This window comes from Leptodactylus fuscus, unplaced genomic scaffold (genome assembly GCF_031893055.1).
Source record: "Leptodactylus fuscus isolate aLepFus1 unplaced genomic scaffold, aLepFus1.hap2 HAP2_SCAFFOLD_56, whole genome shotgun sequence".
In the NCBI taxonomy this organism is placed as follows: domain Eukaryota; kingdom Metazoa; phylum Chordata; class Amphibia; order Anura; family Leptodactylidae; genus Leptodactylus; species Leptodactylus fuscus.
Genome location: NW_027440589.1, coordinates 346,351 through 362,586, shown reverse-complemented (window position 1 = coordinate 362,586; position 16,236 = coordinate 346,351). Strand labels below are relative to the sequence as shown.

At 55.3% G+C, this 16,236-nt stretch overlaps 1 protein-coding gene across 1 annotated transcript in view; it reads right to left on the bottom strand.

The window, feature by feature from the left end:
* Positions 1-16,035, bottom strand: part of LOC142188591 (Na(+)/H(+) exchange regulatory cofactor NHE-RF1-like) — a 28,684-nt gene extending 12,649 nt beyond the window's left edge. Inside the window, 4 exon segments of the mRNA XM_075261885.1 lie at positions 1,962-2,083; positions 2,086-2,175; positions 4,802-4,811; positions 15,756-16,035. Of these exon segments, the coding sequence (XP_075117986.1) occupies positions 1,962-2,083; positions 2,086-2,175; positions 4,802-4,811; positions 15,756-16,025 (492 nt within the window). The 5' untranslated portion in view covers positions 16,026-16,035.
* Between the last annotated feature and the right edge of the window lie 201 nt (positions 16,036-16,236).

Below are 16,236 nucleotides of genomic sequence, written 5' to 3'. Positions count from 1 at the left end.
TACAGCGCCCCCCCAGGAAGGAGCAGAGCAGCAGCCACTGACACCAGTCACCTAGAGGCCTGTCCTGTCCACCAGTACTCTACAGCGCCCCCCCAGAGAAGGAGCAGAACAGCAGCCACTGACACCAGTCACCTAGAGGCCTGTCCTGTCCACCAGTACTCTACAGCGCCCCCCCAGGGAAGGAGCAGAACAGCAGCCACACAGTCACCTAGAGGCCTGTCCTGTCCACCAGTACTCTACAGCGCCCCCCCAGGGAAGGAGCAGAACAGCAGCCACTGACACCAGTCACCTAGAGGCCTGTCCTGTCCACCAGTACTCTACAGCGCCCCCCCAGGGAAGGAGCAGAACAGCAGCCACTGACAACAGTCACCTAGAGGCCTGTCCTGTCCACCAGTACTCTACAGCGCCCCCCCAGGGAAGGAGCAGAACAGCAGCCACTGACACCAGTCACCTAGAGGCCTGTCCTGTCCACCAGTACTCTACAGCGCCCCCCCCAGGGAAGAAGGAGCAGAACAGCAGCCACTGACACCAGTCACCTAGAGGCCTGTCCTGTCCACCAGTACTCTACAGCGCCCCCCAGGGAAGAAGCAGAACAGCAGCCACTGACACCAGTCACCTAGAGGCCTGTCCTGTCCACCAGTACTCTACAGCGCCCCCCAGGGAAGAAGGAGCAGAACAGCAGCCACTGACACCAGTCACCTAGAGGCCTGTCCTGTCCACCAGTACTCTACAGCGCCCCCCAGGGAAGGAGCGGAACTGCAGCCACCAGTCACCTAGAGGCCGGTCCTGTCCACCAGTACTCTACAGCGCCCCCCAGGGAAGGAGCGGAACTGCAGCCACCCAGTCACCTAGAGGCCTGTCCTGTCCACCAGTACTCTACAGCGCCCCCCCAGGGAAGAAGGAGCAGAACAGCAGCCACTGACACCAGTCACCTAGAGGCCTGTCCTGTCCACCAGTACTCTACAGCGCCCCCCCAGAGATGGAGCAGAACAGCAGCCACTGACACCAGTCACCTAGAGGCCTGTCCTGTCCACCAGTACTCTACAGCGCCCCCCCAGGGAAGGAGCAGAACAGCAGCCACTGACACCAGTCACCTAGAGGCCTGTCCTGTCCACCAGTACTCTACAGCGCCCCCCCAGGGAAGGAGCAGAACAGCAGCCACTGACACCAGTCACCTAGAGGCCTGTCCTGTCCACCAGTACTCTACAGCGCCCCCCAGGGAAGGAGCAGAACAGCAGCCACTGACACCAGTCACCTAGAGGCCTGTCCTGTCCACCAGTACTCTACAGCGCCCCCCAGGGAAGAAGGAGCAGAACAGCAGCCACTGACACCAGTCACCTAGAGGCCTGTCCTGTCCACCAGTACTCTACAGCGCCCCCAGGGAAGGAGCGGAACTGCAGCCACCAGTCACCTAGAGGCCTGTCCTGTCCACCAGTACTCCGAGCACTCACCAGTCTACATGGGCACTGTGGTTATAAAGAGCTACTCTAACAGTAGACAGGACAATCCTCCGCTCACATCAGTCGGTCGTCTGGAGGATTGTCCTGTCCACCATTACTCGGCCACGCACATCAGTCGGCCGTCTGGCTGGAGTAATGGTGGACAGGACAATGCTCTGCAGGTAGGCGCCGCAGTCTTACAGTTGTTGCACCTGATACATCGCAGGCAGCTCCGGGGCCCGGGGTTACAATCTGGACATGTGCGTGTAGTTTGTATGTTCTCCCCGTGCTTAGGGGTTTCCTCGGGATTCTTGATATTAGGCTGTAGATTGTGAGCCCTCTATAGGACAGTATATCTCTGTACAGCGCTGCGGTATATGACGGCGCTATATAAGCGAGCTGCACGGTGATGTGCCCCGGGGTAGGAGCAGCCGGCAGGAATCTTAGGTCTCCGTCCTGTCCCCGCACTAAGTAACCCGTGTCCTTCACCCCCATGTAATGTAAGATATATATGCTCCGTACCTCCACTATGCGATCTTTGGGGAGGAGTCCCGCCCGGTCCGCAGGGGAGTCGGGGTCCACCGCTCGGATATACTGTCCTGGATGGCTCTTGTCACTGTGCAGATTGAAGCCATAGCCGCCGAGCCCTTCTTCATGGTGCACAGCCTGGGACGCAGCTCATCCTGTGGAGAGAATCTGACAATCAGTCTGACCACAATCACATTTATTTGTCAAGGTTGTCACCCAACAGTCCGAGCCGTCCCAAGCACCACCCGAGCAAATAAGATTAGGCAGGAAGGCAACTCATAGGGCACACCCTGCTGGATGACGGCCATCACATTATGCCATCCATAGGTCCCCTGCAAGCCTGGACAAGACACAAGAGCCAGCAGAGAGCCGGGCACAGAGGAGACGTCAGGCGGCCTCCGACCTGCCCCGCATACAAAGAACAGGACTTGGCAGCCCAACAAGAGGAAGTCCTGAAACTGCAGAGACCGTGACAATGTGTGTGTGTGTGGGGGGGGGGGGGGGGGGGGGAAAGCCGCAGAGCACAGGATATAGAGAACGGAAGAACCCCGGGGAAAGGGGGGTGACCCCAAGGACATGCACACTCCAGGGGAGGGGGGGGGGGGGGGTCTGACCCCAAGGACGTGCACACACCAGGAGGGGGGGGGGGGGTCTGACCCCAAGGACGTGCACACACCAGGGGAGGGGAGGGGGTCTGACCCCAAGGACGTGCACACACCAGGGGAGGGGGGGGGGGGGTGACCCCAAGGACGTGCACACACCAGGGGAGGGGAATCTGACCCCAAGGACGTGCACACACCAGGGGAGGGGGGGGGTGACCCCAAGGACGTGCACACACCAGGGGAGGGGGATCTGACCCCAAGGACGTGCACACACCAGGGGAGGGGGGGGGGTCTGACCCCAAGGACGTGCACACACCAGGGGAGGGGGGGGGGGGGGTGACCCCAAGGACGTGCACACACCAGGGGAGGGGGGGGGGGGTCTGACCCCAAGGACGTGCACACACCAGGGGAGGGGGGGGGTCTGACCCCAAGGACGTGCACACTCCAGGGGAGGAGGGGGGGGGGGGGGGTCTGAGCCCAAGGACGTGCACACACCAGGGGAGGGGAATCTGACCCCAAGGACGTGCACACACCAGGGGAGGGGGGGGGTCTGACCCCAAGGACGTGCACACACCAGGGGAGGGGGGGGGGGGGGTCTGACCCCAAGGACGTGCACACTCCAGGGGAGGAGGGGGGGGTCTGACCCCAAGGACGTGCACACTCCAGGGGAGGGGGATCTGACCCCAAGGACGTGCACACACCAGGGGAGGGGGGGGGGGGGGGGGGGTCTGACCCCAAGGACGTGCACACACCAGGGGAGGGGGGGGGGGTGACCCCAAGGACGTGCACACACCAGGGGAGGGGAATCTGACCCCAAGGACGTGCACACACCAGGGGAGGGGGATCTGACCCCAAGGACGTGCACACACCAGGGGAGGGGGGGGGGGGGGTCTGACCCCAAGGACGTGCACACACCAGGGGAGGGGGGGGGGGGGGGTCTGACCCCAAGGACGTGCACACACCAGGGGAGGGGGGGGGGGGGGGTGACCCCAAGGACGTGCACACACCAGGGGAGGGGGGGAGGGGTGACCCCAAGGACGTGCACACACCAGGGGAGGGGGGGGGGGGGGTGACCCCAAGGACGTGCACACACCAGGGGAGGGGGATCTGACCCCAAGGACGTGCACACACCAGGGGAGGGGGGGGGTGACCCCAAGGACGTGCACACACCAGGGGAGGGGAATCTGACCCCAAGGACGTGCACACACCAGGGGAGGGGGGGGGGGGTCTGACCCCAAGGACGTGCACACACCAGGGGAGGGGGGGGGGGTCTGACCCCAAGGACGTGCACACACCAGGGGAGGGGGGGGGGGGGGGGGTGACCCCAAGGACGTGCACACTCCAGGGGAGGAGGGGGGGTCTGACCCCAAGGACGTGCACACTCCAGGGGAGGAGGGGGGGGTCTGACCCCAAGGACGTGCACACTCCAGGGGAGGAGGGGGGGTCTGACCCCAAGGACGTGCACACACCAGGGGAGGGGGATCTGACCCCAAGGACGTGCACACACCAGGGGAGGGAGGGGGGGGTGACCCCAAGGACGTGCACACACCAGGGGAGGGGGATCTGACCCCAAGGACGTGCACACACCAGGGGAGGGGGATCTGACCCCAAGGACGTGCACACACCAGGGGAGGGGGGGGGTCTGACCCCAAGGACGTGCACACTCTAGGGGAGGGGGGGGGGGGTCTGACCCCAAGGACGTGCACACACCAGGGGAGGGGGTCTGACCCCAAGGACGTGCACACACCAGGGGAGGGGGTCTGACCCCAAGGACGTGCACACACCAGGGGAGGGGGGTCTGAGCCCAAGGACGTGCACACACCAGGGGAGGGGGGTCTGAGCCCAAGGACGTGCACACACCAGGGGAGGGGGGTCTGAGCCCAAGGACGTGCACACACCAGGGGAGGGGGGTCTGAGCCCAAGGACGTGCACACACCAGGGGAGGGGGGTCTGAGCCCAAGGACGTGCACACACCAGGGGAGGGGGGGTCTGAGCCCAAGGACGTGCACACACCAGGGGAGGGGGGTCTGAGCCCAAGGACGTGCACACACCAGGGGAGGGGGGTCTGAGCCCAAGGACGTGCACACTCCACCGTGATCATGGGGGGGGGGGGGGCATACACACAGACATTAAGATTTCAGGAGGATTTTCTGGCTGCAGCTCCTGATCATGCTCTTGTTGGCAGTGTTCAGACTGTACAGCTGTCACATGAGGACGCTGCCGTTATACAATGACTGGAGGGCTAAAGGAGCCGACTGCAACTCTGCTCAGTCTGACAACCAGTGAGACTCCTCCTCCATCTGACAACCAGCTGAGACTCCTCCTCCTCCTCCAGCTGACATCACGCAGGGCCATATCATTTATATAGACTGAGGCTTCTATGACTTCTTGGTCTACATCGCACCGTTCCTCTGTTACTCCTACAGGCCTAGGAATAATCTGACAGCTGGGCGTGGCCAGAGTTGTCAGTGTAAGGACACGCCCCAGTGACAAGTGTCAACAGTAATAACAGTTATTTCTACATTTCCAGAAGGAGTCATGAGGAACAGAAGGTGAAGAGGGGCGGCAGCCAAACCCGAAAGTAGATCAGACACCGAGCAGCAGATCACAGGGCTAGAGCAGCGGACCCAGACATTACTAGGGGATGAGGGACTGCAGGGACCAAAGGGGAAGGGGCCCCACCATATCACTAGAGCAGCGGACACAGACATTACTAGGGGATGAGGGACCGCAGGGACCAAAGGGGAAGGGGCCCCACCATATCACTAGAGCAGCGGACCCAGACATTACTAGGGGATGAGGGACTGCAGGGACAAAAGGGGAATGGACCCCACTATATAACTAGAGCAGCGGACCCAGACATTACTAGGGGATGAGGGACTGCAGGGACAAAAGGGGAATGGACCCCACTATATAACTAGAGCAGCGGACCCAGACATTACTAGGGGATGAGGGACTGCAGGGACAAAAGGGGAAGGGACCCCACCATATCACTAGAGCAGCGGACCCAGACATTACTAGGGGATGAGGGACTGCAGGGACAAAAGGGGAAGGGACCCCACTATATAACTAGAGCAGCGGACCCAGACATTACTAGGGGATGAGGGACTGCAGGGACAAAAGGGGAAGGGGCCCCACCATATCACTAGAGCAGCGGACCCAGACATTACTAGGGGATGAGGGACCGCAGGGACCAAAGGGGAAGGGGCCCCACCATATCACTAGAGCAGCGGACACAGACATTACTAGGGGATGAGGGACCGCAGGGACCAAAGGGGAAGGGGCCCCACCATATCACTAGAGCAGCGGACCCAGACATTACTAGGGGATGAGGGACCGCAGGGACCAAAGGGGAAGGGGCCCCACCATATCACTAGAGCAGCGGACCCAGACATTACTAGGGGATGAGGGACCGCAGGGACCAAAGGGGAAGGGGCCCCACCATATCACTAGAGCAGCGGACCCAGACATTACTAGGGGATGAGGGACCGCAGGGACCAAAGGGGAAGGGGCCCCACCATATCACTAGAGCAGCGGACCCAGACATTACTAGGGGATGAGTGACCGCAGGGACCAAAGGGGAAGGGACCCCACCATATCACTAGAGCAGCGGACCCAGACATTACTAGGGGATGAGGGACCGCAGGGACCAAAGGGGAAGGGGCCCCACCATATAACTAGAGCAGCGGAACCAGACATTACTAGGGGATGAGTGACCACTGGGACCAAAGGGGAAGGGGTCCCACCATATAACTAGAACAGCGGACCCAGACATTACTAGGGGATAAGTGACCGCAAGGACCAACCACAGGGACCAAAGGGGAAGGGGTCCCACCATATCACTAGAGCAGCGGACCCAGACATTACTAGGGCATAAGTGACCGCAGGGACCAAAGGGGAAGGGGTCCCACCATATAACTAGAGCAGCGGACCCAGACATTACTAGGGGATGAGGGACCAAAGGGGAAGGGACCCCACCATATCACTAGAGCAGCGGACCCAGACATTACTAGGGGATGAGGGACCGCAGGGACCAAAGGGGTCCCACCATATAACTAGAACAGCGGACCCAGACATTACTAGGGGATAAGTGACCGCAAGGACCAACCACAGGGACCAAAGGGGAAGGGGCCCCACTATATAACTAGAGCAGCGGACCCAGACATTACTAGGGGATGAGGGACCAAAGGGGAAGGGGCCCCACCATATCACTAGAGCAGCGGACCCAGACATTACTAGGGGATGAGGGACCACAGGGACCAAAGGGGAAGGGACCCCACCATATCACTAGAGCAGCGGACCCAGACATTACTAGGGGATGAGGGACCAACCGCAGGGACCAAAAGGGAAAGGACCCCACCATATCACTAAAGCAGCGGACCCAGACATTACTAGGGGATGAGGGACCGCAGGGACCAAAGGGGAAGGGACCCCACCATATCACTAGAGCAGCGGACACAGACATTACTAGGGGATGAGGGACCACAGGGACCAAAGGGGAAGGGGCCCCACCATATCACTAGAGCAGCGGTCCTAGACATTACTAGGGGAGGAGTGACCGCAAGGACCAACCGCAGGGACAAAAGGGGAATGGACCCCACTATATAACTAGAGCAGCGGACCCAGACATTACTAGGCGATAAGTGACTGCAGGGACCAAAGGGGAAGGGGCCCCACCATATCACTAGAGCAGCAGACCCAGACATTACTAGGGGAGGAGTGACCGCAGGGACCAACCGGGAAGGGACCCAGCCATATCACTAGAGCAGCGGACCCAGACATTACTAGAGGATAAGTGACTGCAGGGACCAAAGGGGGAAGGGGCCCCACCATATCACTAGAGCAGCGGACACAGACATTACTAGGGGATGAGGGACCAAAGGGGAAGGGGCCCCACCATATCACTAGAGCAGCGGACCCAGACATTACTAGAGGATAAGTGACTGCAGGGACCAAAGGGGAAGGGGCCCCACCATATCACTAGAGCAGCGGACCCAGACATTACTAGGGGATGAGGGACCGCAGGGACCAAAGGGGAAGGGGCCCCACCATATCACTAGAGCAGCGGTCCTAGACATTACTAGGGGAGGAGTGACCGCAAGGACCAAAGGGGAAGGGGCCCCACCATATCACTAGAGCACTACATGCAGCGCTCTCATATAATATATAGCTGTCACTCCCCACTACATGCAGCGCTCTCATGTAATATATAGCTGTCACTCCCCACTACATGCAGCGCTCTCATATAATATATAGATGTCACTCCCCGCTACATGCAGCGCTCTCATGTAATATATAGCTGTCACTCCCCACTACATGCAGCGCTCTCATATAATATATAGCTGTCACTCCCCACTACATGCAGCGCTCTCATATAATATATAGATGTCACTCCCCGCTACATGCAGCGCTCTCATGTAATATATAGCTGTCACTCCCCACTACATGCAGCGCTCTCATATAATATATAGCTGTCACTCCCCACTACATGCAGCGCTCTCATATAATATATAGATGTCACTCCCCACTACATGCAGCGCTCTCATATAATATATAGCTGTCACTCCCCCCACTACATGCAGCGCTCTCATAATATATAGCTGTCACTCCCCACTACATGCAGCGCTCTCATATAATATATAGATGTCACTCCCCCCACTACATGCAGCGCTCTCATATAATATATAGCTGTCACTCCCCACTACATGCAGCGCTCTCATATAATATATAGATGTCACTCCCCCCACTACATGCAGCGCTCTCATATAATATATAGCTGTCACTCCCCCCACTACATGCAGCGCTCTCATATAATATATAGCTGTCACTCCCCCCACTACATGCAGCGCTCTCATATAATATATAGCTGTCACTCCCCACTACATGCAGCGCTCTCATATAATATATAGCTGTCACTCCCCCACTACATGCAGCGCTCTCATATAATATATAGCTGTCACTCCCCACTACATGCAGCGCTCTCATATAATATATAGCTGTCACTCCCCACTACATGCAGCGCTCTCATATAATATATAGCTGTCACTCCCCCACTACATGCAGCGCTCTCATATAATATATAGCTGTCACTCCCCACTACATGCAGCGCTCTCATATAATATATAGCTGTCACTCCCCACTACATGCAGCGCTCTCATATAATATATAGCTGTCACTCCCCACTACATGCAGCGCTCTCATATAATATATAGCTGTCACTCCCCACTACATGCAGCGCTCTCATATAATATATAGATGTCACTCCCCACTACATGCAGCGCTCTCATATAATATATAGCTGTCACTCCCCCCACTACATGCAGCGCTCTCCTATAATATATAGCTGTCACTCCCCACTACATGCAGCGCTCTCCTATAATATATAGCTGTCACTCCCCACTACATGCAGCGCTCTCCTATAATATATAGCTGTCACTCCCCACTACATGCAGCGCTCTCATATAATATATAGCTGTCACTCCCCACTACATGCAGCGCTCTCATATAATATATAGCTGTCACTCCCCCCACTACATGCAGCGCTCTCATATAATATATAGCTGTCACTCCCCACTACATGCAGCGCTCTCATATAATATATAGCTGTCACTCCCCCCACTACATGCAGCGCTCTCATATAATATATAGCTGTCACTCCCCCACTACATGCAGCGCTCTCATATAATATATAGCTGTCACTCCCCACTACATGCAGCGCTCTCATGTAATATATAGATGTCACTCCCCACTACATGCAGCGCTCTCATATAATATATAGCTGTCACTCCCCACTACATGCAGCGCTCTCATATAATATATAGCTGTCACTCCCCACTACATGCAGCGCTCTCATATAATATATAGATGTCACTCCCCACTACATGCAGCGCTCTCATGTAATATATAGATGTCACTCCCCCCACTACATGCAGCGCTCTCATATAATATATAGATGTCACTCCCCGCTACATGCAGCGCTCTCATATAATATATAGCTGTCACTCCCCCACTACATGCAGCGCTCTCATATAATATATAGCTGTCACTCCCCCACTACATGCAGCGCTCTCATATAATATATAGCTGTCACTCCCCCACTACATGCAGCGCTCTCATGTAATATATAGCTGTAACTCCCCACTACATGCAGCGCTCTCATATAATATATAGCTGTCACTCCCCCACTACATGCAGCGCTCTCATATAATATATAGCTGTCACTCCCCCCACTACATGCAGCGCTCTCATATAATATATAGCTGTCACTCCCCACTACATGCAGCGCTCTCATATAATATATAGATGTCACTCCCCACTACATGCAGCGCTCTCATGTAATATATAGCTGTCACTCCCCACTACATGCAGCGCTCTCATATAATATATAGCTGTCACTCCCCACTACATGCAGCGCTCTCATATAATATATAGCTGTCACTCCCCCCACTACATGCAGCGCTCTCATATAATATATAGCTGTCACTCCCCCACTACATGCAGCGCTCTCATATAATATATAGCTGTCACTCCCCCACTACATGCAGCGCTCTCATATAATATATAGCTGTCACTCCCCCCACTACATGCAGCGCTCTCATATAATATATAGCTGTCACTCACCATTACATGCAGCGCTCTCATATAATATATAGCTGTCACTCCCCCCACTACATGCAGCGCTCTCATATAATATATAGCTGTCACTCCCCACTACATGCAGCGCTCTCATATAATATATAGCTGTCACTCCCCCCACTACATGCAGCGCTCTCATATAATATATAGCTGTCACTCCCCACTACATGCAGCGCTCTCATATAATATATAGCTGTCACTCCCCCCACTACATGCAGCGCTCTCATATAATATATAGCTGTCACTCACCATTACATGCAGCGCTCTCATATAATATATAGCTGTCACTCCCCACTACATGCAGCGCTCTCATATAATATATAGCTGTCACTCACCATTACATGCAGCGCTCTCATATAATATATAGATGTCACTCCCCACTACATGCAGCGCTCTCATATAATATATAGCTGTCACTCCCCACTACATGCAGCGCTCTCATATAATATATAGCTGTCACTCCCCCCACTACATGCAGCGCTCTCATATAATATATAGATGTCACTCCCCACTACATGCAGCGCTCTCATGTAATATATAGATGTCACTCCCCCACTACATGCAGCGCTCTCATATAATATATAGATGTCACTCCCCCCACTACATGCAGCGCTCTCATATAATATATAGCTGTCACTCACCATTACATGCAGCGCTCTCATGTAATATATAGCTGTCACTCCCCCACTACATGCAGCGCTCTCATATAATATATAGCTGTCACTCCCCACTACATGCAGCGCTCTCATATAATATATAGCTGTCACTCACCATTACATGCAGCGCTCTCATGTAATATATAGCTGTCACTCCCCCACTACATGCAGCGCTCTCATATAATATATAGCTGTCACTCCCCACTACATGCAGCGCTCTCATATAATATATAGCTGTCACTCCCCACTACATGCAGCGCTCTCATATAATATATAGCTGTCACTCCCCACTACATGCAGCGCTCTCATATAATATATAGCTGTCACTCCCCACTACATGCAGCGCTCTCATGTAATATATAGCTGTCACTCCCCCACTACATGCAGCGCTCTCATGTAATATATAGATGTCACTCCCCACTACATGCAGCGCTCTCATATAATATATAGATGTCACTCCCCACTACATGCAGCGCTCTCATATAATATATAGATGTCACTCCCCCCACTACATGCAGCGCTCTCATATAATATATAGCTGTCACTCCCCACTACATGCAGCGCTCTCATATAATATATAGCTGTCACTCCCCCCACTACATGCAGCGCTCTCATATAATATATAGCTGTCACTCACCATTACATGCAGCGCTCTCATATAATATATAGCTGTCACTCCCCCACTACATGCAGCGCTCTCATATAATATATAGCTGTCACTCCCCACTACATGCAGCGCTCTCATATAATATATAGATGTCACTCCCCCCACTACATGCAGCGCTCTCATATAATATATAGCTGTCACTCCCCACTACATGCAGCGCTCTCATATAATATATAGCTGTCACTCCCCCACTACATGCAGCGCTCTCATATAATATATAGCTGTCACTCCCCACTACATGCAGCGCTCTCATATAATATATAGCTGTCACTCCCCACTACATGCAGCGCTCTCATATAATATATAGCTGTCACTCCCCACTACATGCAGCGCTCTCATATAATATATAGATGTCACTCCCCCCACTACATGCAGCGCTCTCATATAATATATAGATGTCACTCCCCACTACATGCAGCGCTCTCATATAATATATAGCTGTCACTCCCCACTACATGCAGCGCTCTCATATAATATATAGCTGTCACTCCCCACTACATGCAGCGCTCTCATAATATATAGCTGTCACTCCCCACTACATGCAGCGCTCTCATATAATATATAGATGTCACTCCCCCCACTACATGCAGCGCTCTCATGTAATATATAGATGTCACTCCCCCCACTACATGCAGCGCTCTCATATAATATATAGCTGTCACTCCCCACTACATGCAGCGCTCTCATATAATATATAGCTGTCACTCCCCCCACTACATGCAGCGCTCTCATATAATATATAGCTGTCACTCCCCACTACATGCAGCGCTCTCATAATATATAGCTGTCACTCCCCACTACATGCAGCGCTCTCATATAATATATAGATGTCACTCCCCCCACTACATGCAGCGCTCTCATGTAATATATAGATGTCACTCCCCACTACATGCAGCGCTCTCATATAATATATAGATGTCACTCCCCCCACTACATGCAGCGCTCTCATATAATATATAGCTGTCACTCCCCACTACATGCAGCGCTCTCATATAATATATAGCTGTCACTCCCCACTACATGCAGCGCTCTCATATAATATATAGCTGTCACTCACCATTACATGCAGCGCTCTCATATAATATATAGCTGTCACTCCCCCACTACATGCAGCGCTCTCATATAATATATAGCTGTCACTCCCCACTACATGCAGCGCTCTCATATAATATATAGCTGTCACTCCCCACTACATGCAGCGCTCTCATATAATATATAGCTGTCACTCCCCCACTACATGCAGCGCTCTCATATAATATATAGCTGTCACTCCCCCCCACTACATGCAGCGCTCTCATATAATATATAGCTGTCACTCCCCACTACATGCAGCGCTCTCATATAATATATAGCTGTCACTCCCCACTACATGCAGCGCTCTCATATAACATATAGATGTCACTCCCCCCACTACATGCAGCGCTCTCATATAATATATAGATGTCACTCCCCACTACATGCAGCGCTCTCATATAATATATAGATGTCACTCCCCACTACATGCAGCGCTCTCATATAATATATAGCTGTCACTCCCCACTACATGCAGCGCTCTCATAATATATAGCTGTCACTCCCCACTACATGCAGCGCTCTCATATAATATATAGATGTCACTCCCCCCACTACATGCAGCGCTCTCATATAATATATAGATGTCACTCCCCCCACTACATGCAGCGCTCTCATAATATATAGATGTCACTCCCCCCACTACATGCAGCGCTCTCATATAATATATAGCTGTCACTCCCCACTACATGCAGCGCTCTCATATAATATATAGATGTCACTCCCCACTACATGCAGCGCTCTCATATAATATATAGATGTCACTCCCCACTACATGCAGCGCTCTCATGTAATATATAGCTGTCACTCCCCCACTACATGCAGCGCTCTCATATAATATATAGCTGTCACTCCCCCCACTACATGCAGCGCTCTCATGTAATATATAGATGTCACTCCCCACTACATGCAGCGCTCTCATATAATATATAGATGTCACTCCCCACTACATGCAGCGCTCTCATGTAATATATAGCTGTCACTCCCCCACTACATGCAGCGCTCTCATATAATATATAGCTGTCACTCCCCCCACTACATGCAGCGCTCTCATATAATATATAGATGTCACTCCCCACTACATGCAGCGCTCTCATATAATATATAGATGTCACTCCCCACTACATGCAGCGCTCTCATGTAATATATAGCTGTCACTCACCATTACAGTATCCGATGTCTGTTTCAGAGTCTGCAGAGAGAAGGACAGTAGTTAGAGGCGATGAGGGGCCACAACGTGCACGGCCCCCTATACTGACCCCAACCCCTATAGCCCCCACTGGGGGAGACGTATAGAAGAGCGGCCCCTCCCCCTACACACAAACTTCACAGATTCAGCCGCTCCAACTACTTTGGCCCCCTCACTAGACCTGCCGAGCATCCCGTGTGTACAGGGGCCAAGTGACTGCCGAGCGCAGGACATGAACCCACCGGCAGCAGCAGCGCCCACCATAGACCGCAGCAAGTACAGCACTGACAGGGGGCGCCCAGGGATCAAGAGTGACCATCCCCCAAACAGATTACTGATGGGGGGGGGGGGGGTGATCACCTACATCAGGGGCATCCAGAATACTGTAGTATATAGGAGTATACTGAGCGCACACGTACAGACTGGTGTGTACACGGCACATACCTGTATTCTACGGGGGGGGGGGGGGGGGGGTGTCAAAGACTGAAAGCTCAGGGCGTGTTCACATTGGCAGAATTTCATCTGATCTCCTGGTCCGTCATAGGAAGAGAAGAACGGCTCCCGAGGGCCCCACAGACTACGGCGGGGCCCCAGCAGCGAGGGGGACAAGGCGCAGCGTCCAGGAGGTGAACACGGCCCTAGTCAGTCTGACATTCTGCCCCGACACCCAGAAAAGATACTTGGGGGGGGATTGGGGAGCGACCACAGATACGAAGACCGCCACCCACTACAACCCCCCCAACCAGACCGCCACCCACTACAACCCCCCCAACCAGACCGCCACCCACTACAACCCCCCCAACCAGACCGCCACCCACTACAACCCCCCCAACCAGACCGCCACCCACTACAACCCCCCCAACCAGACCGCCACCCACTACAACCCCCCCAACCAGACCGCCACCCACTACAACCCCCCCAACCAGACCGCCACCCACTACAACCCCCCCAACCAGACCGCCACCCACTACAACCCCCCCAACCAGACCGCCACCCACTACAACCCCCCCAACCAGACCGCCACCCACTACAACCCCCCCAACCAGACCGCCACCCACTACAACCCCCCCAACCAGACCGCCACCCACTACAACCCCCCCAACCAGACCGCCACCCACTACAACCCCCCCAACCAGACCGCCACCCACTACAACCCCCCCAACCAGACCGCCACCCACTACAACCCCCCCAACCAGACCGCCACCCACTACAACCCCCCCAACCAGACCGCCACCCACTACAACCCCCCCAACCAGACCGCCACCCACTACAACCCCCCCAACCGGACCGCCACCCACTACAACCCCCCCAACCGGACCGCCACCCACTACAACCCCCCCAACCGGACCGCCACCCACTACAACCCCCCCAACCGGACCGCCACCCACTACAACCCCCCCAACCGGACCGCCACCCACTACAACCCCCCAACCGGACCGCCACCCACTACAACCCCCCAACCGGACCGCCACCCACTACAACCCCCCAACCAGACCGCCACCCACTACAGCCCCCAACCGGACCACCACAAGCCCCATCACCACCAACTACAACCTCCCAACCAGACCGCCACCAACTACAACCCCCCAACCGCACCGCCACCCACTACAACCCCCCAACCAGACCGCCACCCACTACAACCCCCCAACCAGACCGCCACCCACTACAGCCCCCAACCGGACCACCACAAGCCCCATCACCACCAACTACAACCTCCCAACCAGACCGCCACCAACTACAACCCCCCAACCGCACCGCCACCAACTACAACCTCCCAACCAGACCGCCACCCACTACAACCCCCCAACCAGACCGCCACCCACTACAGCCCCCAACCGGACCGCCCCCAACATCACCGCAACCAACTACAGCCCCCACAGTCCACCATCCACCACAACCCCCAATAAAAGTAAGAAGAGCTGAAGTGTTGCTGTTAGTGATGAGGTCACTCCGCACCTGTGACGTCACTCCATCCTCCTCCTCCGGCCCCTCCACCTCCAGGGTCAGCTTGTCGGTGGCCGCCCGGATCTTGTTGACCACCTGCTGGTGCCCGAGCTCCCGCACATCCTCCCCGCACACCCGCAGCAGCCGGTCCCCCGCCCGCAGCCCCGACCTCTCAGCGGCCGAGCCCGGCTCCACCAGCCGCACAAACTGTCCGGGCCGGCTCTTCTCGCTGTGCAGGTGGAAGCCATAGCCCGCCGGGCCCTTCTCCAGCACACACGTCCGCTCCGGAGCCATCCTGAGCCGTCACTGCCCGGGGAGGCTGCGGGACGTCACTTATAAGAGCAGCGGGACAGGCGGAGACTGACAGGAGGAGCGGCCAATCACAGCGCGGCCCGGAGAGAAGGCGGCCATGTGATTGGAGCACAGGGAGAAGCACCGCCCACCTGTTGTTTAATCGCTGCAAATCACTCACATGACCCCGAGTATTAGCACGTGACCCCCGGGA